This window comes from Balaenoptera ricei, chromosome 3 (genome assembly GCF_028023285.1).
Source record: "Balaenoptera ricei isolate mBalRic1 chromosome 3, mBalRic1.hap2, whole genome shotgun sequence".
NCBI classification, from domain to species: Eukaryota; Metazoa; Chordata; class Mammalia; order Artiodactyla; family Balaenopteridae; genus Balaenoptera; species Balaenoptera ricei.
In genome coordinates this window covers 31,449,737-31,477,251 of record NC_082641.1, presented here as the reverse complement: position 1 = coordinate 31,477,251, position 27,515 = coordinate 31,449,737, and the positions used below count along the sequence as shown (strand labels likewise).

At 36.1% G+C, this 27,515-nt stretch overlaps 1 protein-coding gene across 3 annotated transcripts in view; it reads right to left on the bottom strand.

Annotated features, from left to right (window-relative positions):
- WDR70 (WD repeat domain 70) overlaps positions 1 to 27,515 on the bottom strand; it is a 327,284-nt gene that overhangs the window by 280,467 nt on the left and 19,302 nt on the right. For all 3 annotated transcript variants that reach the window (XM_059916261.1, XM_059916260.1, XM_059916262.1), the window contains exon 5: positions 23,432 to 23,630. In XM_059916261.1, the coding sequence (XP_059772244.1) occupies positions 23,432 to 23,630 (199 nt within the window). The remainder of the gene's footprint in view (positions 1 to 23,431; positions 23,631 to 27,515) is intronic.

Sequence of the window (27,515 nt, the reverse complement as noted above, 5' to 3'; positions counted from 1 at the left end):
CACATTATACATGTTAAGTATCAATACATACAATTTTTATTTGTCAGTTACACCTCAATAAAGCTAGGAAATAAATATCATTAAAAAAAAACAACAGGGCTTCCCTGGTAGCACAGTGGTTGAGAATCCGCCTGCCAATGCAGGGGACACGGGTTCGCGCCCTGGTCTGGGAGGATCCCACATGCCGCGGAGCAACTGGGCCCGTGAGCCACAACTACTGAGCCTGCGCGTCTGGAGCCTGTGCTCCGCAACGGGAGAGGCCGCGACAGTGAGAGGCCTGCGCACCGCGATGAGGAGTGGCCCCCACTCGCCGCAACTAGAGAAAGCCCTCGCACAGAAACGAAAACCCAACACAGCCAAAAATTAATTAATTAATTAATTAATTAATTTTTTTAAAAAAAGAGAACTAGATTCACTTTAAAAAAAAAACAACAAAAAAGTTTCATACATAATCAAGAAGCAGATCATTTCTTAAAAGATATTAATCTCTAAAGAGCCTATCAATATTCCTATCATTTGCAGTGATGTTTATTTTTCAATGATTACTTATCAATGTATGCATTAGGATCCCACCCTTACCCACATAATTAACCACTCCAGGCAGGAACAGAAGAACAGAGGTTGAGCTTGCCAGAATTAAGAAGGAACAACTTGGCTTTCTAAGACCCCTATACTGAAAACTCTCCTCTCCCACTTCTTTACCCCTACCCAAAAGAGAAGGCTTTCCTTTACAATTATAAAGGAAGAGGGAAAATTTCACCAGCTCAGACTGGAGTCCCTGAGTTTTACCATTTGTCCTGTTCCTTAAAAAGGCCCACCTCCACCATGTCAGTGGCAACAATGTACACACCATTCTCACATCTTCACAACTTGAACTAATTATCCCCTCCAAACTTCAAGCCCTTAGCCTCTTATCTACAAAGAATAAGAAATTGTTACAATGATTCTTTTGGGAAGCAAAGCACTTTTATAAGTGGAGTGAAGATTAATACAAACCTCAGTCTGAGAGTGCCAGGGTTCTCATAGAAGCCTCTCTAATGCCTTGCTACTCGAAGTACAGTCCACAGAGCAGCACCAGGGGCAGCACCCAGGAACTTGTTAAAATTCAGAATGCTGGACCTCTCCCAGACCTACTAAACCAGAATCTGCTTTTTAATAAGGTCCCCAGGAGATTTATGTGCACATTAAAGCATAAGAAGCAGGGAGTTCCCTGGTGGCCTAGTGGTGAGGATTCCAGGCCTTCAACACCCTGACCTGGTCAGGGAACTAAGATCCTGCAAGCTGTGTGGCACGGCCAAAATAATAATAATAATAAAGTATGAGAAGCAAAAGTTTTCTGAGATTACCACTTTACTGCAACACAAGATCACCAGTCCTATTACAGCTTGATAGTATATTGCCTGAGCTACATTTTATACCTTAAGATAATTTCTATAACCTAAAAAAAGATATTCAACTGGAAAATCTTTTTTTTCCATTTGTTAATTTTTTATTACCCTGGAATAGGAAGACTAACATGTAACATGTTTATTTTATTTTATTTTATTGAAGTATAGTTGATTTACAATATTGTGTTAGTTTCAGGTATACAGCATAGTGATTCAGTATTTCTGCAGACTATACTCCATTATAGGTTATTACAATAGGTATAATTCTCTGTGCTATATAGTATATACTTGTTGCTTATCTATTTTATATATAGTAGTTTGTATTTGTTAACCCCATACCCCTTATTTGTCCCTCCCCCTTTCCCTCTGCTCTTTGGTACCACAAGTTTGTTTCCTGTATCTATGAGTCTGTTTCTCTTTTGCATATACATTCATTTGTATTATTTTTTAGATTCCATATGTAAGTGATATCATATAGTATTTGTCTTTCTCTTTCATTGGAAAATCTTGGAAGTCATATTTAACTTTCAATTTAGCAAAAATCTTACTCTATAATTCAATTTTCCAAACTGCCAGGCAATGTGGGATTTTTTTTCCCAATTCATACAACCATTCATTCAACAGGTACTTAATAAAACTCATATTGTTTTAAAGAGTCAAGGCAAGAGCAGGACAAGAATCTGGATTCTGTTACTTACTAGTGGTAAGAATGAAAAAATCCCTTCTTCATAGAGCCTCTATTTCCTTAACCATCTACTGTATATAAATAATAATAGTAACAGCTAGCATATACGTGCATACTATGGGCCAAGCACTGCTCAAGGCACCACATATATACTAAGTAATTTAATCCTCACAACAACTCTCTGATGGGTCCTGTTATCACCCCATTTTAAAGATGAGGACACCGAGGCAAAGAGAGGTTAAGTAATTTGTCCACGGTCACATAACTGGTAAGTGACCGAGAGGGAATTTGAACTTAGAAGTCTGGCCCCAAAGTCTGTGCACGTAATCATTACAACATAACGTCTCCTCTATAGTAACACTTACCCTGTTAGCTTCGCAGAGTTGCCGTGATGACCAAATGAGTTAATGTGCCAAAACACTTTATAACTACAACCCCATTATAAGTAAGACATTATTACGAGCCTATGGCTATAAAGGTTTTATCCTGAAAGTACACATTTGAGAAATTGTTTGAGACCAGGTATAAAATGCCTTGAGATAGAAAAGTTTCACCAACTTTCAGAATCTTAGATATGCAGTGCAGAATTAGTTCAACATGGGTTATACACTGTAGTATTTTGAGTTATGTTTAAGATTTCATAACTGTTTTTTATAAAAATTGAGTTATTACTTGGGCAATCTTCTGATATTCAGTTAAAGATGCACAGACTGTACTAATTTTGACTATAAAAAATGTCAAGGTATCAGTCAAATTAGTGAGAATTTATTTGGAAAAATAAAAGAAGCTTGAGACATAATAAATTTTTATCAAATTCACCTGGTACTGAGAAAAAATGTATTTTAATCCTTCTCCCTTACTATAGCTCTCTTGAAAACTAACACTGCAGAATAGATACCATATATTATTTAATGTAACTCTGCATACATGCAAAAGCATGTATATGCTTCACAACTGTAAAAGGTATAGTGAAAATTAAAGGCATCCCCAAAGTCAATCTGTATAGATTCTCTTGTATTCATTCTACAGTCCTAGCTCTAGCAATTCTACACCCTATTCATCCCACCAAATATGGAACAGACAAATTATTAACACTCCATCATACTTTCCATAATGTCTAAAGCCACCACTACTACAACAAAATATTTTAAATTGCTCTTGGGCATTTCTTGCTAGAGAACAAAAGCAGATTATTTACTTGCCATCTCCTCACTAGTCTGTAAAATCCTTGAGGACAGATACTAAGTCTTATTTAATTTGCATCTTCAGTACTTAGCACAGTGTCTGACATACAGTACATGCTCAAATATATTCATTCTTAACTAAAGATATAAATTACCTAGTAATGATAGTTTGTTTTTAAAAGAAAATAAACATGAAATCCATGAGAAAAAAAAATACACAAGCAGAGTTTATCCATCCTTTCTAAAATATGGGGACGTATTTATTAACTATTTATATTTTATATCTACTCTTAAAAATTTTTTTCTGTATCTTCAAGATAAAACATTCAAGGCCACAGACAGACTTACTGTAAGCTGTACCTAATAAAGCCTAAGTGCCAGGTACTACATGCTAAACACCAGGAAACCCAAAATAAGGAAGACACAGGCACTGTCTTCATGGAGCTCAGAAACTACAGAAGGTGCACACTTGTAAACAAATAACTATCAAAACAATGATCATTTTATCATAGTTGTGACAAGTACAATAATAGGAGAGTGTCCTACGTCAAATCATACACAAAAATTAATTCAAAATATACCAAAGACCTAAATGTAAGAACTAAAACTATAAAACTCGCAGGAAAAAAAAACAACACATAGGAGTAAATGTTCACAACCTTAGGTTAGGCTACTTAGATATGACACCAAAAGCACAAGCAACAGTAGAAAAACCAGAAAAACTGGACTCCACCAAAATTTTAAATTATTACACTTCAAAGTACACCATCAAAGAAGGTGACAGGACAACCCACAGAATGAAAGAAAATATTTGCAAATCAGGTATCTAAGAAGGAATTTGTGTCCAGAATACATAAAGAACGCTTAAGACTCAATAATAAATAAACAAATAACCCAACTGAAACAGGCAGAAGAGCTGAAGAGACATTTCTCCAAATAAGACATACAAATGGCCCATAAGCACATGAAACAATGTTCAACATCATTATTCTTTAGGGAAATACAAATCAAAACCACAATGAGATACCACATCACATCCACCAAGATGGCTATAATCAAAAAGACAAACAATAAAATGTGTTGGTGAGGATGTGGAGAAATTGAACCCTCACAGACTACTGATGGGACTGTAAAATGGTGCAACTACTTTGGAAAACAGTTTGGCAGTTCCTCAATATGTTAAACATAGAGTTATCATATGACCTAGCAATTCTACTCCTACATATACACCCCAAAAAACCCAAAAACATACATCCATACAAATAATTCTAGACAAATATTCATAGTAACATTATTCATAATCGCCAAAAAATGTAAACACCCAATGCCCATCAACTAGTGAATACATTTTTTTAAATGTAGTATGTCCATATAATAGAATATTATTTGGCAATAAAAAGTAATGAAGTAGTGATACATGCTACAACATGGATGAACCTTGAAAACATTATGCTAAGTGAAAGAAATCAGTCACAAAACACTACTTACTGTATTATTCCATTGATATGAAATGTCCAGAATAGGCAAATCCATACAGACAGAAAGTAGATTAGTGGTTGCCAAGAGTTGGAGGAAGGCTAGCAGAGGGAGAATAGGGAATGAAAGTAAAAGGCTACAAGGTTGCTTTTCGGAAGGATTTAAATGTTTTAAAATTAGATAGCGGTGATGGTTGCACAACTAACTCTACGGTTATACTAAAAGCCACTGAATTGCATATCTGAAAATTATGAATTTGAGGGTATTAATTATATCTCAGTAAAGCTGTTATAAAAATTTTTAAATAACAGAGGAATATAACTAATACACAAGTAGCATAAGGAAGGAGGTACTCAACTCTCCCTTTGTCAGTGAACGCTTTTAAAAGGAGAAAATACACTCCTTTCACAATGAGAAAAATTGGATCCTGCAAAATGAAAAGGTTCTTCATTGATGGAGACAGGTCTGTCACAATGTAACCCACAGGGGCACTACTTACATAGACTACCAAGAGAATGGAGTGGTACTAAGTATTGACCAGGGTCCACACAGAAGGAAAAGCATGCGGGAATGCATTAAAGAGTAGTCATATTCAAAGACTGCTAATAGCTTGTATGGTTGGGGCATGAGACAAGTGTAGGAGAGACAACTGATGACCTTGAGAAGGAGAATAGGTCACAACCAGCGGTAAAGGAAGGCATATTGGTTAAACACATGTATTCTGGAGTAGACTTCCCTAGATTTGAAACCTGGCTCCACCATTTACTGTGGCTTTGGGGAAGTTAGTGCCTCTGAGTATCAGTTTCCACATCTTCAAAAGAGGATAATAGAAGTAGGAGGATTAAATGAGTTATTTCACTTTAAGTGCTTAGAACTTTGCTGTACAAAGGAAGTATCCACTTACTGTCAGCACTATTGCTGGGCTCTAGATTTGAGCATACGCTTATTTCTTTATCATAAATCAAACAAAAGGGGACTGCAGATACTGAACTGTGGCTTAACACTGAATTCCTGGTTTGTTAGAGCATCACTTTTTTTTTTTTTTTTTTGGCGACACTGTGTGGCATTTGGAACTACCTGGACCGGGGATCGAACCCGTGCCCCTTGCAGTGGAAGTGCAGAGTCTTAACCACTGGACCACCAGGGAAGTCCCGAGCAACACTTTTTATGAGAGTAAAAATCAACACTATGCCATTAACTCCTTCATTTAATCAAAAAAAAAAAAAATTTCAACACCATTTGTAGTGTTCAAGGTTCTGCAGCACGCAGAGGTGAACAAAGACTCCCTGATTCCAACCCAGACGAGTAGAGAAATGGCAAAATTACTATCCAACAGCTGCCTGGTAGGCTATCTGAATCAACTTGGTGGTCTTGGTCTTATTTCAAATTCACAGTTGGCTGCACTTCCAGCACTCAGCACAAACAGTATGAACAAAATGTCCCTCCAAATAAGAATCAAGGTCTATAGAAGAATTTTTTTTTTTAAGTAAGCTCTGTTGGTTCTGCTTTAATATTTACTTATATGCTATTTTATCAATTTGGCACTTAAAAATATAAAATGTATTCAAATGCAAACTTTATAATCTTGGTAACAGGAAAGTACAATTCTACTAAAAGACATATCAATACCGGTAAATATTAATGATTTTGTAAAGATTCTTTAAAAGCACTTTTTTGAATTAAAGCACTAAGAAATCTTTTTCAAAATTGACATATGCAAATTTTCCACTTTTACCCATGTAAATAGAAGGGGTGAAAGATCAACGGAGATGTTTCACTTTCAAACACTGTGTTTATACCTACTAACCTGAAAAACTGATGTCCGTTTTTACAGCTTCTTTAACATCTAGAGGAGTGCAAAAATTAATTACATGACCTTTGTTCTTAAGAATACTTACTAGTTGGGAGACAGAAGAAAACAAAATGAGATCAATAAATAAAGTAACTCAAAGTAAAACTCTAAAGTAATAAACTGAGAGTAAAAAATGGCGGGGGGGGGGGAATTTAATTACACTGCATGCAATTTCTTTTTTAAATTTTAAGGTAAATGGATAAAGAAGATGTGTCACATATATACAATGGAATATTACTCAGCCATAAAAAGAAACAAAATTGAGTTATTTGTAGTGAGGTGGATGGACCTACAGTCTGTCATACAGAGTGAAGTAAGTCAGAAAGAGAAAAACAAATACCGTAGGCTAACACATGTATATGGAATCTAAAAAAAAAATGGTTCTGATGAACCTAGGGGCAGGACAGGAATAAAGATGCAGACATAAAGAATGGACTTGAGGGCACAGGGAAAGAGAAGGGTAAGCTGGGACGAAGTGAGAGAGCAGCACTGACATATATACACTACCAAATGTAAAATAGATAGCTAGTGGGAAGCAGTTGCATCGCACAGGGAGATCAGCTCGGGGCTCTGCGACCACCTAGAAGGGTGTGATAAGGAGGGTGGGAGGGAGACGCAAGAGGGAGGGGATATGGGGATATATGTATGCATATAGCTTATTCACTTTGTTATACAGCAGAAACTAACACAACACTGTAAAGCAGTTATACTTCAATAAAGATGTCAAAAAAAAAAAATTTAAGGTAAAATGAAACATACATGAAACAGAGCCAAGAGGTGAAGCATATGTAGGAAGACATAAGAAACTGGAAAAAAAGAGAAATGAAAGCAAAAGATAAAAAGAGGAGGATTACACATAGATAAATAACAAGTGAAGGACTTTGGCAGGGCCAATTACAACAGTATTAATAGAACTATGAAGTGTAAATAATGCAACCCGCTGAACGTAAGATCAAAAATACAAAGTGTGAAAAAAAACTGTGGTGTTACAAGCAGAGAGAGTCAGGGGGAATAAAAGAAGAAGAGGATTTCATTACTTCATATAAAGTACTGATGATAGTAAAAATCCTTGGGTAAAGGGGAAAAGAAGTTCTGAGAAAGAAGATGTCCAAGGGATTGTTTGCAGAAATGAACAAGGGTTCTGTGAATCCAGAAGATAAGTATATGGCTGTAATAAATCATAAAGGATACAAGGGAGAACATAATAACTTTTTTTCATGATTACAAGATAAGTAGTCAACTGAAAAGGAGACCTAAATTTTCATTAAAAAGGGGCATTAAAAGGTTTGACTAAAATATCTTAAAATGAAATTTAAATTTTTAAATAGTTTATTTAATCTTTAACAAAAATTAAGTCGTAACTACATCAAATCTCAGAATACACTAAATCTTACAATCCACAAAGAATGAATCAGGTATTACTTTATAAGAAGTAGGGAGCAATTTTTCCAACTAAAATTTAGACAACATAAAATGGCATCACACTGAGTAGCCCCTGCTCGCCGCAACTAGAGAAAGCCCGTGCACAGCAACGAAGACCCAACACAGCCAAACATTAATTAATTAATTAATTAATTTTTTTTAAATGGCATCACAGACTATACAGGATCAACTTTGGCAGGATCATCAAGGGGGCTGTTTTTGCAAAAAAAATTCAAAACCTTCGTGAATTTTCTCCATGGCTCTTAATCCCATAATATTCAAATCATTTATCATCCTTGTAAATTTTCTCTTTTTCAATTAAGAACCGGTCTGGGACTTCCCTAGTGGCGCAGCGGTTAAGAATCACCTGCCAATGCAGGGGACACAGGTTCAAACCCTGGTCCGGGAAGATCTCACATGCTGCGGAGCAACTAGGCATGTGCACCACAACTACTGAGCCTGCGCTCTAGAGCCTGCGAGCCCACAACTACTGAGCCTGTGTGCCACAACTACTGAAGCCCACGTGCCTAGAGCCCGTGCTCCGCAACAAGAGAAGGCACCACAACGAGAAGCCCACACACCGCAATGAAGAATAACCCCCGCTCACCACAAACAGAGAAAGCTGGCACACAGCAACGATGACCCAATGCGCCAAAAATGAATAAATTAATTAAATAAATTAAAAAAAAAAAAGAACTGGTCTAACTTAACTAGATCCTCATTTGAAAACGGCTTTGAGTGAGGGACATCCTTAACATCACTTCCATAGACTTAAAGAAATTTTACATCTGCAAGATTTGCAATTCACTATATATCCATTATATTGATAGAAGTTTACCAGAATTTAATGCTGAATACTTAAATATTAAAACAACTTGTAATTTGAGGAGACTACAATCAGTCAGATAAAAAGTACCCTCCTGCCTTCTTCATTGCACTTAACTGTCCTTTGTATTGTCTGCATATTGTCTGCATATTCCCCACTATACACTAATTACTGAAAATAAAGAAAATGGTCCATACTAGCAGTCATTCACATTGCAGGTGCACAAAATAAAAACCCTTGATTAGAGGCAGAAAGGACCCATACTACGGACCATTCTCAGAAGCCACCTGAGAGGATACAAAAGCCCACCTAGAAATGGGAGCTTAAAAAGGTCTGCAGAGTTTTGACAAGGGAACTGTGGTAGGACTAGCCTGGAAGTGTAAGAGTGGAATATTGCTCCTGAGTTTCTAAAGGTTAACTGTGACTATATCAGAAGTTGGCTTTGATTCCATGAAACGTCCAGGGCAAAGAGAGTAACTATAACCAGAGCCAAAGATGGCCATTCATTCAACAAATATTCCTTGAGTATCTACTATGTGCCACGTACAGGTCAAGCCACTGGGGATACAACAGTAAAAGAGACACTGTTACTGCCCTCAGGAAACTTAAATTACTGTGAGAAGAAAGACAATAAACCAATAAACAAACATGTCCCATATTGGAGCACCATAAAGCAGTGGGATGGAGGTGGAGTACTTATATAAGGTAGTCAGAGAGGTAACACTTGAACAAAAATCCTAATGAAATGAGGGAGTCATGTGAAGCTCTGAGTGTTATTTCGAGTAGAAGAAAGACAAAATAGAAAGGCTCTATGAGGGAACAAGCATAGCTGTTCAAAGAAAAGCAGAAAAGTCAACACGGGTAGAGAAAAGTGAGTAAGACAGGAGTGGAAGGAGATCAAGTCAGAGAGATCTGCAGAGGCCAAGTCATGCAGGGCCTTAGAGATCAAGGCAAGGAACGAGGATTTCTTAACAATGTGATAGGAAGAAATTGCAGCATTTACTGACAGGAAGGTAACAAAGAAAGCAGGGGCGTGACAAGATCTGATATGTGTTTTTTAAAGTTTGGATTACTCTGGTGATCAGAGAAATAAACCTTCTTCTTTGACCTTACAGACTTAAATTATAAAGAAGCTATCCTTAAAATTCCTGCCATTAAGCCTTATTCTATACAGGAATCTGTTAGTGATTTTAAAAGCTTAAAGATAAAAAAACAAACTTTATGTTACTGTCATAATAGTCTCAAATCACAATAAAGAATTTTTCTACATTATTCTTCAAAAAAAAAAAAAGGTAATTACTCCAACATTAATCTCAACCTAAACCTCACCTGTTCCAACTTTTAGAAGACATTGTTTATAAGATTCTTTTTTTCCTTCCACTGTAGAAAGGAGACAGTTGAAAAAAATGGATTCACGCCAAAAGCTAAAATGCTTCTATTGCCCCCTGGTGCCCATCTTAAAGAATGAAGACCTTCCCACATTAGTTTGGAAATAGTAATGAACACATTCACTGGATTTTGGAATAGAGCTTCTAGCATCCTCTGCTGACAGAATCTTGCAGGTGTAATTAAATTGCTCTGTTTTAAAGAACACTGATTTTCCTCTGAAGTTAAAATCATTGTTTCCTCACATTGTTTTTTTTTTAAACACAGCAGTGTGCCTCTTTCTTTCTTTTTTTTTTTTTTAACATTTATTTATTTATTTATTTATTTATTGTTGGCTGTGTTGGGTCTTCGTTTCTGTGCGAGGGCTTTCTCCAGTTGCAGCAAGTGGGGGCCACTCTTCATCGCGATGCGCGGGCCTCTCACTATCGCGGCCTCTCTTGTTGCGGAGCACAGGCTCCAGACGCGCAGGCTCAGCAATTGTGGCTCACGGGCCTAGTTGCTCCGCGGCATGTGGGATCTTCCCAGACCAGGGCTCGAACCCGTGTCCCCTGCATTGGCAGGCAGATTCTCAACCACTGCGCCACCAGGGAAGCCCCCTCACATTGTTTTTTAAAAACTTTTTTCTCCAGTCAGCTGCAATTAAATTAAAATTGGTCATTAATCAAATATTGGTAATGATGATGAAAACAACGTTAAAATCCAGCAATTTTGAGTACTCAGTATGTGTCAGTCCATATGTTAAGTGTTTACAGGCATCATCTCATTCCTCACATAGATCAACTCCTGAGAATAAAAGAGAGTTTTTGTCCACTTTTAATTCTTCAACCTTTGCCTATGCATGAGGGAAAGAGACTGACTGATACAGGTGGTTGGCAATGACCAAGGCCAAGAGATGAGAAGCCTCAGCCCAGAAGTCAGGGAAGCACAGTGGTGACCCAAATTGGACTCTCCACCACAGAACGTGCCAACCAGGGAGTCAGAGAAAGCTCATGGAAAACAGGTGCTCACAACTAAAAAGTCACTGCTACATCTAGCCTTTAGTTACAGTCATAAAAATGCAACTTTCAATTCTCTGTAGGAACGGGAAATGGGACAGCAAGGATAATGAAAATCCTCAATAATCCCAGAGTTTCCATTCGATTACGTTACAACCTTCTTTACCTTTAAAATAAAAATCAGAATTATGTACATATAATAGATATGGTTTAAAAAGCATTTTTCACCTCTTTCCTGACTCTATCCTCTTGAATTTTTGTTCACTTATTCAGTTCAAAGCAAAATAATAATATAAGTTCAAATACTCACTAAATACTTCTAATTACTTAACAGTTGGTATAGTTTGGCAAAGTTCAATTATGGTTTGCATACCATTTTCATTTGCATTCTATTTGAAAGAATAATTTTATTACCACTGTAGATGAGTAAAATGGAACAAAGGAAAAATGAGTGAAAAGCAAGCTTGTCATCAAAAAAAATTATAACAAACAACATTAACACTTCCAATCCAGTGACTTCAGCAGCAACACTAAAACAACTACTAACCAGCAACTAAAGTAAAATGCATATTAAAAAAATTAACCACAGGGCTTCCCTGGTGGCGCAGTGGTTGAGAATCTGCCTGCCAATGCAGGGGACACGGGTTCGATCCCTGGTCTGGGAAGATCCCACGTGCCGCGGAGCAGCTGGGCCCGTGAGCCACAATTGCTGAGCCTGCGCGTCTGGAGCCTGTGCTCCGCAACAAGAGAGGCCGCGATGGTGAGAGGCCTGCGCACCGCGATGAAGAGTGGCCCCTGCTTGCCACAACTGGAGAAAGCCCTTGCACAGAAACGAAGACCCAACACAGCCATAAATAAATAAAAATTAAAAAAAAAAAAAAATTAACCACAACCAGGAGCTATCCACATAGTTCTTAACGTAAAACAATCAGTATTGCTCTCTGGTAATTTTCCTTCCAATTCTAGTGCTATCAAGAGCTCATTTTTTAAAAGTTTGTGACTAGAAGAGGGCACAAAGAACTATTTGGGTGACAGGAATGTCCTGTATCTTGTTTAGGATGGTGGCTACACCTGGTGTATACAAAACTGTCAAAATTGTTCAAACTGAAACCTTAAGATCTGTGCACATTACTATATATAATTATACCTCAATCAAAACAATCACATTTTAAGCTTTGTGGGACTGTTTTAAGAAGAGAAAACTACAACTTTTTTTTTGCCTCATTTAAAAGGTAGGTTCATAAGCAATTATAGTCTATACGATTAAATTAACTAATCTCATTCAACTGTAGGGCAGTTCTTACAATTATTCAACTATTATGTAACTAAATTTTAAGCTTAGGACAAGGCATATATAATGGCTCTTACAAAGCAGGTGTCTTTTTGCATTTTCATGCTCACATTTTTTCTGTTCAGTCCTCTATCCCAACTTCCATTTTCCATGTAAAAACTAGGGATTTATATGTCAAAAATAGAAAACACTCTCAAATGTCATAAAATGAGGTTTTCAATTATAAAAACCAAACACATTCAATTCCAACTGACAAATATTTACTCTATGTACTACATTAAAGGCACTACACCAGAGGTTGCAAGTTTTTAAAAACTACTGTACTATTTATATACAAATCCCTGTACCTAAGGTCATCACAAAGGATTGCAAAGGAGAGGCACAGTAGTTAACACAAGAATACAAGTAATGATTTCACAAGAAAAATAGCTTAAGTTTGTTATACAAGGGAGAAAACAGGCCTGGGAAGTAGCACGTGCAGCTGGCATCTGGAGAGCCTGTTTGAAGGAAATCACGTTTGAAATGGTCTCCAAAGGCTAGACAGAATTTTAACAAGCAGAAACTGGAGGAATGGGAAGGAAGCATTACAGTTTGGATCAGTGTCCACTCAAAACTAACAGACTCTTTTGTCAGAATTAATGGGCAAAGAGGAATTGGTGAGGTCTAATACATTTACAAATCAGGCCTCCTCTATATTATCCTATTCTAATGAGAGATTAGACATGTCCTTAAAAAAAATCTTGAATTACTGATAGAGCCAGTGCTAAATGAGCAATGAATTATATGTCAGTTGTGGGAAATAATAAAAGAAAGTGGGGAGGAGGTAAAACTCTTTTTAAAAATAATGACAATCATAAATTCAATTGAGGGAAAATTGCTTATTTTGTTTACAGTTTTAACTTGTTTCACTGAAGAAGCACATTCTCCTAAAGTAAAAGCATTTAAAATGTACTTTCTTTGTTAAGATCTCTTACTGGGAATGCTTTTGTAAAGTTAAAAACAAAAATCCACCCCTATGCCTCCATTTCTTTATGAACGTTTCAAAGATCCTCTATAAAAACGAACTTGACATATATGGTCGAACTTGACTAAAATCTTAGCCAAGACTAGTTTTATGGAATCTCTCCTTAACAAAATGAACCATAAAGATTGCACCTCATTCCAGAAGAAATAAAAACAGTAGAATAACTAAATAGCAAGATGAAACAGACGGGAATTCAAATGAAATTCATACATCCTAATATAGTAACCAAATCCTAGGAGTTTAAAGATTGCATTAGTAAACATAAACTGTCTTTTGAGACTTTGGAGAAAGGCAGCTAATATGTTCACAATGTGCAAAATGAAATCAAATAAATAGAGTATACATATGTATGTCATATCGATACAATATTAAAGGACTATTCAATATGCCTAAAAAGATTTAAAAAGTAAATAAATAATTTGCCATTACTATAAGTGAAAGTACCAAGCACTGAGTATAAATTCATACACACTACATAGTTGCTAGTTGGTTGCCCCCATCATCCATCCTTCGTAATGGAAGCATTGAATTTTAGCTAGAATCCTGGATCCCTAAAGTAAATATTGTATTTCTCATGTGACAGAAAGATATAAAGTTCAAAATGAGTTGCCTTCTTTATCCCTTCTGCTTTCCTGCTGACAAAACTGCAAAAATAATGGCTACAGCTAGAGCGTCCATGTTGAAGCCCACCCATTGATGATGGAAGAACAAAAAGACAGAAGCAGCTTAGATCTGTGATATCCTGGACCTGCAAACTAGCCCTGGTCTATTTAATTCTTTATTTCATTTATGTAAGACAGGAAAAAAAAAAAAAAGACTTCTATCTGTTTAAGTCACTGTTATTTTCTGTCACCGGCAGCCAAATCAATAATGTACTAACTGATATATAGGTTCACCACTTAACAAAGGCTCAAAGCTCAATGCCACTGCCTTCCAAGTATGGGAGGCAGCACAGTAATGTTAAAAGCATAGACAGCCTGGGTTTGAACAGCAACTCTACCACTAAATAGTGAGATAAGTGAGTAAATGAATAAATTGGGCAAATTATTTAACCTCTGTGGGAAAAAATTTAATATTTACTGATTATTTAGTGGTTCTTACTTCTTTTTTATACTGAAAAGCTTTATAGTGTTTATATTATATTTATATTCAGATGCATCTCTCACTAAGCTTACTTCTAATTTTTGTTGTTGTTCCTGTTGTAAAACAGGTATCTCTTTTTCAATTTTAACCCTTTAAACTAGACACTATTAACCTGTTTTTTTTAGTTTTTTTTTTTTTAAGTCTTTATTGAATTTGTTAGAATATTGCTTCTGTTTTACGTTTTGGTTTTTTGCCCACAAGGCATGTGGCATCTTAGCTCCCCAACCAGGGATCGAACCCGCGCCCGCTGCATTGGAAGGTAAAGTCTTAACCACTGGACCGCCAGGGAAGTCTCTTATTAATCTGTTTTGATTAGCCCCTTTTTGTTGTTTGGTAGAGTCATATCAAATACATCAATATTCTCACTTCTTTTAATACTCTTGATTATTTCAGTTTGTTTAATTAGCAAAAATGTCTAGAATAATATAATAATGTGACAGTTACCATCTTTTATTTCTGATTTTAAAGGGAATACCTCTAGTGCTCCTTAATTATGTATAACACTGACTGGTGGTATGAAGCATGAATGAATCATTTAATACAATATTAAAGTTCCCTTTTAGTTTCATTTTTAAATGTTTTTATTAGGAATCATGTTAGTTTTTTTAATTCTCTTTTTGTTATATATTAAAATAGATGAGCATAATGATAAATACCAGGCACCGTTCTAAGGGTTCTATATATATTCATTCACTTATTCAATCATCCACACAACTCGAGTTAAGTGTTTTGTTAGCCCTATTTTACAGAGGAGGAAAGAAAGACACAGAGAGGTTAAGTAATGCCCAAAGTCACACAGCTTGAAAGTGAAAGAGCTCCATCTGTCTTCCAAGTCCATTTCCTTAATCACTACTCTATGTTGCCTCCCTATATCTATCTTTTGTCTCTTTTTATTGCCTGGATTACCATCATAGTGGTCCAGTCAACAGCGGAAGCTGACAGATGACGTACATGGCTACTGATAATGAAGTGATATCAGATTAGACTAAGGTGGTAGTAATGGAGACAGAAATGGAGAGATCTGGTATAAACTTTGAAGACAGAGCTAGTAAGACTAGTTAATGAATTAGAGATTGGATATAGGGTAGGAAGGAAAGAAAGGAATCAATAATGGTGATGAGGTTTTGTGGCTTACCCATAGCAAATATAGAACTTTGTTTCCTGTGTGTTTTATATTAACTTTATTTATGTACCTTGGTTTTCCTTTTTTTCATTCATTCTTCCTAACTTCTGCTTTCTTATAGCATTTCACTTAATTAAATCCTTTTTGGAACAAGGTAAAACACACAAAAAGTAAGTGTACTCACCAGTACTTAAGACATTTTATATTCAATACTGTTCTGTTTGGGTTTTTTTCTATGTCTGTCCTAGATTTTTGAATTAAGATCATAACTGCCTTATAACAGAGGACTGCTGTTTGTACTCCCATCATTTGTTTCTAATGACAGGCACAGTTTATGATCAGTGTGGAAACTGGAAAAGAACAGAAGAGTACAGGGCATAAATAAGCATTATCCTCACTCCCATAATACAGAAGTAAGCAATGGGAGGGATTTTTTTCCATACCGATGCAATATTTAAAGTTTTGAAATCATACTGTCTATACAGTTTTATGCCCTTTCCTATTGCTATTGAAAACTCTTATTAAACATGTCTAATGACTACATAATGCTTTTATATGACTACACAACAATTTACTGGTCCTTCTCCCATTATGAGATATTTCTTTACATTATTTCTAATTGTTTTAATATTTTAAATATGTCAGTTATTTTCAAACTTTTTTTAGACATGGAAACTGTCAAGAGAAAGCTCTGAGGAAGCCTACCATAAAACAGAGCTGACCTTGTTGACTGTAGAGGAGGGACCCAACCCTACCACAACTGCCCCCCAACAGCGTTCCACGGAACACATTCTGAAAACCACCACCACACGCAGTACTATGATAAACATCTATGTGCATAAAGTGTTTTCCAAATTTCCTTAGGCTAGAATCCAAGAAGTGATATTACTAAGTTTAAAGGAAATGAACATTTTTAAGGCTCCTGATATTAATATAGTAATATAGTCTCAATAACTGACACAGCTATTGGCTCAATTCCTAGAATACCTACCTCTTCACAGCCCTTCACAAAATTTGACAATTATAATTTAATAGGTATAATTCAAGATAGGCATAAAAAGACATAAAAATGAGAGAGATTCAAAAGGCCAGGAACTTACCATCTCTCCCATGTCATCTTCAGAAGCAATTAAACACTAATGCTGTTCAGAGACATCAACCTTCACATATCATAAAAGAAACATTTTTCAAAAAATAAAAATCAACATAAGTATTACTTCTAAGCTATCTGGGAGAAAGAATATTCTTGTATGTTTTATATGAAAACTTCAAAGTGGCTTCATTAGCACAGAGAAACAGGTCAGCAATTCCATATCCTTGTTTTTAGGCAACATTATTTTGTAAGCAATAGCCCATGTCCTTAGGCATCCATGAGGCATGATACAGATCATAACCTATGAAGGCACCCTAACTGAGTTAACCTATGACCCCAACTGTGACTATTTAAGTGAGCAGTCACAAGTGGTTTGGGAAGAGGTGCATCAGAATAACCTATGAAGCCTTTTGTTACAACACAAGATTGCAGGAGTTGAGGCAGGTTCACCCTAGTCCTACTTAATTGAGCTCTGGATTACAGAACCTACAAATACATGTTTTTTAATTGTACCAAAGATGATTCTTATGTTCAGATTAAGAATCACTGGGTTATTAAAAATATTTTTCCATTAATTTCAATAATACTTGCTGAAATATTTAGCCACTCAAGTATGTAAATGTGGCTGCTTTCCTACCAAGTAGAATGTCTCTCTAAAAAGTCACAGTGCTTTGCAAGTTTCTGAGCAACAAAAAAAATCAGATTGTATTCAGGAATCCCCATGAGTCAAGCCCACTTGCTGTGGTAGTTTATTTTCCCTCATCTAGGGAATGAGTACCATTACTTGCAATATGACTTGTGTTATCAATAGTTTAATCTTGCAGCAGTGAGGAAAAGGGACTGAAGATCCTGGAGGCAAAAAGATAAGCTAAGTGACCACAGCAAAAGTTCAAGTGGGAAAGCAAATGCCTGAGTTTGATCTTAAATGCTGAATTTAGAATATTGTGGGAGCTTAAATATGGACATGTTTCATGAGTGGTTAGAAAGCTGAATCTGAAGTTCAAATGAAATGAGGTATGCCTCCAGTTGCTCTGAGTGAATAGGAATCATGAGTACAGGAAGATGTAAGAAACTCCACCCAGGCCAAATATGAAATGTTAAGGTACATCAGGACATACCCTCAGGGAATGTTTATGGTTGGAGAAATGTAAGGAAATATGAAGTAGTAAAAGAGGCTCTAGCGGAAATGTAAGCACCACCAGAGCAGGGATTTGTCTGCATTATTTTCTGCTGTATCCCTAACACCTGCAAAGTACCTGACTCATAAGATGTGCTCAATAAATATCTGCTGAAAAAACAGTCAAAGAGATAGGCAGCAAGCCAACAGTACAGAGAAATGGCAAGGGAAGAGTTTCAAGGAAGAAGAAGTCAATATTGTCCAATAATGCAGAGGTAGGTACAAAATGAGAACTGAGAAGGGGCCTTTGGATATTTGGATTTTGTCACTGGGGATCTCTATGAAATGGTAAGAGCAGAAACTGACAACAAAGATTTAAGGAGAAACTGTGTAGTGACAAAACAGAGGTGGCAAATATAAATACTGCTTTCGAGACATTAGCTGATAAAGAAAAAGAGGAAATTGGACAGTAGGTTGGAGGGGAAACTGACTTAAAGGAAGATTTCAGTATGTTTGCAAGCTTAGAGCCAAGACCAAGTAGAAAGAAAAAGGCTAAAACAAAAGGAAACAAAAAATACAAAAGGTTGATGGTGATGAATCCAAGTATGAGCGAAAAAAGGAAAGGAAACCAAGGGCACCTACAGAATGGTTAAGCCTTAATAAGTAGACGGAACAATTCTGACATATCCCAAACTGTAAAAATACAACTAGCATTCTGAGATATAAAACAATCTCTTATAATTTTGCTTAGCATTACCTCAAACTGATTTCCTGAAGGAACTAAATTAAGTTTCTGAATCAACAAGCAAAGAATTACTAGGCCCTAAGTCCAACCAAACACAAAAACAAAATTCTTTCAAAGGCCAGAAACATTTGAAACTCAGTGTTGAAACACAGGCCCAACACCGCAATGCAAATAAAATGAATCATGCTACTTTGTCTAGATTCCACAATAACATTCATATTCAAGATAGTAATCAACAGATTTCCTTTGCCTATGATCCCTAATTCTACTACTGTTTGATCTAGAAGGCTGCCAATATCCCACTTATCAAATATAATAAAGTAGAAAAGTTTGTTCTCACTCAGACTTAAAAAACAGACTGATGTTGCCACTCATCTACTATCAAACCACAAAGACTTAGTAGTCATCTGTCAAGATATCACAGTGTTTGTGTTCAAGTAATTCTTGTTTTACTTAATAACGGCCCCAAAGCGCAAGAGTGATGCTGGCAATTTGAAAATGCCAAAAAGAAGCTATAAAGTGCTTCCTTTAAGTGAAAAGTTGAAAAGTTCTCAACTTGATAAGGAAAAAAATGGTATGCAGAGGTCCCTAGGATCTACAGTAAGAACAAATCTCCTATCTGTGAAATCATGAGGAAGCAAAAAGAAATTCATGCTAGTTTTGCTATCACACCTCAAACTGCAAAAGTTATGACCACAGTGCATGATAAATGCTTAGTTAAGATCGAAAAGGCATTATACCTGTCCAATAATATATTTTGAGAGAGAGGGAAAGACCGCATTCACATTCAGGCATACCTTGTTTTATTGCTCTTTACTGCATTTTTTACAAATTGAAGGTTTGTGGCAACCCTGCTTGGAGCAAGTCTATTGGCACAATTTTTCCCATGCATTTGCTCACTTCATGTCTCTGGGTCATGTTCTGGTAAATCTCAATATTTCAAACCCTCCACCAGCAAAATGATTACAACTCGCTGAAGGCTCAGATGATGGTTAACGTTTTTTAGCGATAACATATTTTTAAATTAAGGTATGTACATTGTTTTCTTTTAGAGATAATGCTATATTGCACACTTAATGGAGTATAGAACAGTGTAAACGTAACTTTTATATGCACCGGGAAGCCAAAAAATTCATGTGACTTGCTTTATTTCAACATTTGCTTCATTGTGGTGGTCTAGAACCCAACCAGCAATACCTCCAAGGTATGCCAGTAACTTTTACTACAGTACATTGTTATAATTGTTCTATTATAAGTTACTATTGTTAATCTCTTACTGTGCCTAATTTATAAATTAAACTTTATCACAGGTATATATGTATAGGAAAAACATAGTGTATATGTAAGGGTTGGTACCATCCACAGTTTCAGGCATCTACTGGGGTCTTGAAACATATCCCCCTGGATAAGGGGGGATTACTGTATTTCTTCTCTGGATCTGATCTCATCAGCCTCATCTTTCCACTTCCCCCTAGTAAGAAAAAACAGCCATGCACTAATCACATGACATTTCACCACACTATCATGTACTTGCACACATTTAGTTCCTCACTATAGCAACTTTTTTTCTCCTCACAACACCCTTCTTACTTCTATTCTCTCTTCCCCGGTACCTTGCCAGCATTGCAAACCTGCATTCATCAGCTCAGACAAAATACCACAGATTGGGTGGCTTAAAGATTAAAAATTTATTTTCTCACAGTTTTGGAGGCTAGAAGTCCATGACCAAGTGCCAGCAAATTTGGTTTCTGTTGCAGACTTTCTTCCTGGCTTATAAACAGCCAGCTTCTTGCTGTTATGTGCAGACCTAGCTCTCTGGCATCTCTCTTCTTATAAGGAGGCTAATCCTATTTGGATCAGGACCCACCCTTATGACCTAACTTAACCTTGATTATTTCCAAAGAGGCTCATCTCCAAATACAGTCACACTGAAGGTTAGGACTTCAACATATGAATTTGGGGGGCACACAAACATTCATAACAAACAAACATAAGTCATTCTCACATATGATAGTTCAACCTAAATATTACCTACTCTATGAACTACCCAAAATAATTAAACACATCTTTTCCTTGTCCATCACACATTGTGGCCTAGACGTGTGGTTGCTGTTGTTTCTGATTACCCATGTATGCTTGAAAAGAAAATGTTGGATGAAGGTTCTATATATGTTCAATAGATAAAACTTGTGCATTTGTATTGCTAAAATCTATACTCTAATTGCCATCTTAACAATTCCTGAATTGTTTCTGAACAATTTGCCATTATCACTATAGGTTTGTCCATTTCTCCTTATAATTCTGTCAATTTTTGCTTTGATTATATTGTGTTAAAATGCACACAGGTTAAGGACTATCAAATTTCCCTGGAGAATAAATTGTTTCTTTTACCATTAGCTAATGACACTCATTTTATCTTTACATTAATTTTATAATACTAATCGGTTATCTTTCAGTTAGCATTTTCCTGCTGTAGTCTCTTTTATTCCTTTTTCTTTCAACCTTTCTATGTCATTACATTTTAGATGTATCATTCATAAGTAGAATATGCCTGAATTTTTTAATCCAATCTGAGAATTTTTGTCTTTTAAGTAGCAAGTTTAGTCCATTTACATCTATTGTGAATAATGATATACAGCTGACCTTTGAGCAACATGACTTTGAACTGCAGAGGTCCACTTATAAGCAGATTTTTTTTTTTAATAGTAAATACTACAGTACTACATGATCCACAGTTGGTTGAATCTGAGGATGTGGAGCCTCAGATGTGGAGGAACCGTGTAAATGGAGGGCTGACTGTAAATTATACTCGGATTTTTGACTGCTCAGAGAGTCGGTGCCCCTAATTCCTGCATTGTTCAAGGGTCAACTGTATTTGTATTCATGCTTACCATCTTATTTTGCAATCTCTATTTACCAAGATTTTCATTTACTTCTTTTTTCCCCTTTACTGTCTTTTTTTGGAATGATTGCGCTTTCTTCAATGGCATATCAAGAGCATTTCAGTGGTAGTATTGCAGACCAATACGGGGGTACATTTTCTTTAGAGAATTTAAAAACAAAAATAAAATCAACTAAAGATGAGACTACTTTTTATTATCAGCAGGTGCTGGCAATTCTAAAATTGTCAGTTTAGAAAATTTTTTTTTTTTTTTTGCTATGATTAGTGCTGAGTTTTGATAACACATACGTAAGCTTCAAATTAGCATATTTTTATTACTTATCTTTTAATAACCATTGCATTCTACACGAAGTTAGTTTGGCGCACTCCCAGTTATACTATCTGCACCACATACATGCACAAATATACTCAGCTACACACATGTTCAGGTAATATTTTTAATGGTTCAGAATCATTCAAGCTTACTTCAAGGGTGGTTTCATATCTCCAATCCCTGGTGTACTTCATGTTGTGCATTTAAACAGTAAGTTCAAAATAAACAATGATTGTAAAGTCAAAGAAACAAAAAGAGTCTTCCATTCTGCTATAATTTCAATGCCAGGAGAAAAAGACAAAAGATGGTAGACTAGGTCGGCAGAAGAATTCAAAATGGGAATGTTTAAACACCTCAGTTGTTTTCATCAAAAACATTCTAAAGCAATGGATCATTTAATGACAACATCTGCCATTATTTAGCCATTTTCTCTGATATTTCAGAAGAAACTTTAGAAGTTTTTACCAAATATATTAGAAAATGATGGATTTTCTGGAAGAAGAGATTTTAGTGAAAGTGTTTTAAGAACAGAGATGTTTAAAAGCCACTAGGACTGACATCAAAAGAAAAATGATATGGTCAACACTGCAGTTTCAGGAGTTTATTGTAAAACAAAATTTTTAATGAAACTGCCTGATTTATCCTTATGTTCCTCTTTTCCTAATTTTACATACACATGTGTGCATGAAAAGCTTTCTTTAATAAACTATGAATAGACATAGAATGACAACTTTGGTATACTGTGTAGTAAACACAAATAAGCAAAGAATGCCCATTTTGATGAAGTCACTGACAGATCTGCAAAGGCTGTCAGCTTCTCTTCTGACCATTATTATTTGTTTCAACTCATAATTATGACTGAAAATAATCTGTCACATAGAGAAAGGTGGTATTAAAAAATGATCCATTCTAGGTATCAAAAATACAAAGTACATCAACGGTTTTCTTCATATGTTTTTCCTTCTACTATTTTGGAGGTTACACAATTTCTATTTTTTGGGCATTTACTCTTAAAATTGTAACTTGCAACTTGACTTAAGCTAATCTAAAATTAACTAACATCTCTAGCCTCCATCCAAATAATATGACTTCAAAATGACTGAACTGATTCCACTCTCCTATCTTCCACATTATTGTTCAAAATATTAGATCCACTTTATTTTTAAATCTTCCCAGATTTATTCATCATCAACATGACACTCAATGCTACATAAACTTAATAAAATGTTTATTAACTTTTTAACACATTGCTTCCTACTGTCCATTTATTATTTTTGAGTTCTACTTCCTTATTCCTGAAATACATTCTTTAGAGTTCTTTCAACAAGGGGCTGTCAGTAGTAAACTCAGATTTTTTTTTTAATTTGATCTCATTCATGAATAACTGTCTAGCAGGGAACTGATCTCTACACTACTCTAAAAGACACTACTCCACTGAATTCTTAAATTACTACTGAAATACTTACTTCCTCCTCTTCTGAATCATCATCATCATCATCATCATCATCTTCCACATCTTCACCAAGAGGTGGAGGTAAAGGACCGAGGATATCTTCCTCCATATGATTAACTGGTTCTTCTGCCATTTTAAGGGGTAAAGGGGGGCCAATTAACTCATCATCAGAAGATTCAGAACTCGTTTCACTTTCACCGCTGCTTGTATCCCTGAAAATACAGAAACAGAAACTCATTGCCTTTGCTGAAACAAAGAACGTACTCTGGAGATAATACTGATTCCTCAGGAAACCCTGACTCTCCTTTTAACAGCTGAGTTTTTTAAATGTTTTTAAATTTGTAATTCAAACATTGAATGTGTGACTCAAATATTATTTCACCTAAAGAAAGTAAAAAACTTCTTTTATCTATCTTACCTAAATATAAAGTCAGAGACAAAAGCTCAGAGCAATTACATGTTAGAGGCCCATTAGATAATCCTCATTCATAAAGAGCCAGCAGAACAACTGGAATGTGGAAGAAAAACTACTAGATACTACACCATAAGAAAGAAAACTACTGAGATAACCAATGCTTCTATTCACTATATGTGAATACGATCACTGTCTGCCATAGGAGCAAATAAAGTCAGTCATGTAAGAAAGTTAATATTACTCTCAAAATGTTTCAATATATTTTCTGAAATACAAATTATTTCTCAGTGCTAATCCAAGTTTGCTGAGTTGCTAAAATGTTAAACGTGTTGATAGCTTTCCTGGATTGTAAAGATACCTTACCCTAGGGAGTATCATATTGATTCTCAACTGTTTTTCTACCCAACACACCTGAGGACTATTACACACTCTCATTAAAGTCTTTATCAAACACCTCTATACCTTCCGAAGCCACCACCATCCACCATCCCTCTACCTCCCACCCCATCCCAAAAGGTTGAGAATTGCATTCCTAATTATATCAATTAATCTATCAAATATTTTCTAGGATTCAAAGTGTCACTGCCTTCTAATGAAGTATCTCTAGAATATAAGCTCAATGAAAGCAAAAATTTGTCTGTTATGTTCATTGCTGTGGCTCTAGCACCTAAATGATGCCTGACATAGGCAGTCGATAACTACTGAAGAAAAAAAAATGGGATTTTTCTTTTTATTTTCATCTAGGTTCAATATTAAAAGGAATACATACTCACATACATGTTATCCTTATACAAAGATAGGAGCTAGCAAACCTCCATAAAGAGAATTTCTCTTTTTTTCAACAGTTAAGCTCAAGGTGCTCCAGCCCCACAGGCCTTCTTCATAACTGAACACCTGAAGCTTGGTTCAGCCTGAGGGTCTTTGCACTTGCAGTTCCCTCTGCTAAAACACTTGTTACACGGTCTCTTTCTCATCATTCAGGTCTCCTCAAATGTCATCTCCTCAAAGAGGCCTTCAGACACACAGTCCTTTCTAAACTTTCAAACACACCCCCATCAGTCACCATTACCTTAATTACCTTACTTTGATGATCTTTATTATGTACATTGCTAAATTATATTGTTTGATTAGTTATTTAGTTGTTTGTAATCTGTTATCCATCCCCTCAAATGTCCCCACAGCAATATGAGCTGAGATCTCATCTGACTTGCTAAATGCTGTATCACCAATTTCTAAAGCAGTGCCTAACCCACAGCAGATGTTCAATAAATACTTGAATGACTGAATAAATTTGTATTAAAGTATTCATGCTCCCAAATTTTCTCTCTTGTGATCAGATCACAAATTTCTGACTGTACTGGTTACAAGTCACAGACTTCCTTAATGCAAAATTAAGGCCACAGAGAGCTCTAAACTGAAATGTTAATCCTTAGCACCCATGCTTTAACCCAGTTAACTAGTTCAAAAATAATTATTGAACTGGGAACTAAACAGAACCATATAGATTTCATGGCTGATTATGCAGGCCTAATACCCACATGAAACTTGATAGAATGTATCAGCTTCTAATTCTGCTTCTAGCTTTTTGCTGCTAATGTGCACAAGCCAAAAAAAATGAACCATTTTTAACATATTTTCAATATCCTGAAAAACAAAGTCCATGAAATTATGTCCAAAAATGTCCCTGACTGAAAACAGAATACATTCCATGTTTAAAATATGCCTTGGGCTTCCCTGGTGGCGCAGTGTTTAAGAATCCGCCGGCCAATGCAGGGGACACGGGTTCGAGCCCTGGTCTGGGAAGATCCCACATGCCGCGGAGCAACTAAGCCCATGAGCCACAACTACTGAGCCTGCGCGTCTGGAGCCTGTGCTCCGCAACGGGAGAGGCCGCGACAGTGAGAGGCCCGCGCACCGCGATGAAGAGTGGCCCCCGCTCGCCGCAACTGGAGAAAGCCCTCGCACAGAAATGAAGACCCAACACAGCCAAAAATAAATAAATAAATTAATTTAAAAAAAAATATGCCTTGATTCAATGTGGTACCCAAATATGAACCAGAGCCTGAGAAACTATATGTACTCGATGAGAAAACAGCTGAGTCAATCCTAACGTTTTCCTCAGCTGACTTTTTTTTCCAGCTGACTTTTTAAGTGAGATTTTAGCTAAGCATTAAATAAGATGTATGGTTGTACAATTTCATTAAATTCATAGGCAAAATTCATTGTTTCTGGTACTACTTTCTTAAAAGGAAGTGCGAATGTCTAAATGAGTCCTACCTTATAAATCTGGACTATATCAGTATTTCTCTACTATCCTACAGCTATTTTTCATAGGATAAATGACGTATTTCTTCTCAGTACTTGATTTCCGAATGATAACTTACACCCATATAATATTTCTTTAAGCCAATAAGAAGGGTAGTTTTAGATTACTGTCTTTCTCTAAACCAAATTTTAACAGCGTTGTAGACATTTTTAAAATTATCTGTATGCATTGTGAAACAGACTCTCAACATGCTACAAAGGAGAAAAACTAACATGAAACATATTTAAAATATATAGGACCAAATGAAATACAGCCAAGAGAGCAGAAGACCAATTCCAGAACTGAATTCAAATTATCATAATAAATAACATATATAATAAGTGTGCATTTTAAAAAAAACAGTGAAGAAAATGATCACCATATAATGAATGCTGAACATTCATAAAATAAAATAGAAAACTACTCTGGAATCACACCTTACGTTACACATTAGAATCACCAAGATGGGACTTCCCTGTGGCGTAGTGGTTAAGAATCTGCCTGCCAACGCAGGGGACACAGGTTCGAGCCCTGGTCTGGGAAGATCCCACAAGCCGTGGAGCAACTAAGCCCGTGCGCCACAACTACTGAGCCTGCGCTCTAGAGCCCACAAGCCACAACTACTGAAGCCCACGTGCCACAACTACTGAAGCCCACCCGCCTACAGCCCGTGCTCCACAACAAGAGAAGCCACCGCAATAAGAAGCCCATGCACTGCAACGAAGAGTAGTCCCCACTCGCCACAACTAGAGAAAGCCCGCGCGCAGCAACAAAGACCCAATGCAGCCAAAAATAAATAAATAAATTTATTAAAAAAAAAAAAAAGAAGAATCACCAAGATGGGTCAAAAATCAAACCAAAACAAAAACAAAAACAAAAAAATTGGACCCCTACCTCACATCATATACATAATGAACTCAAAATGGATAAATAACCAAAAATGTAAGAGCCAAAGCTATGTTTTTTAGAAGAAAGCAGGAGAAATCTTCATGACCTATAATTTGGCAATGGCTTCTTAGATATGACATGAAAAACATGATCAACAAAAAGAAAAAATAGGTAAGTTGGACTTCACCAAAATTAAAAGCTTTCATACATCAAAGAATATTATTAAGAAAGTAAAAAAACAATCTAAAGAATGAATAAAATATTTGCAAATCACACATCTGATGAGTTAATAATCAGAATGTATAAAGAATTCCTACAACTTAACAACAGAAATACAAACAACACAATTTTTAAATGGGCAAAGGACTTGAATATGCATTTCTCAAAAGAAGATATACAAAAGATCAATAAGCATATCAAAAAATGCTCAACATCATTAGACATTAGGGAAATGAAAATAAAAACTACAAGGAGGGACTTTCTTGGTGG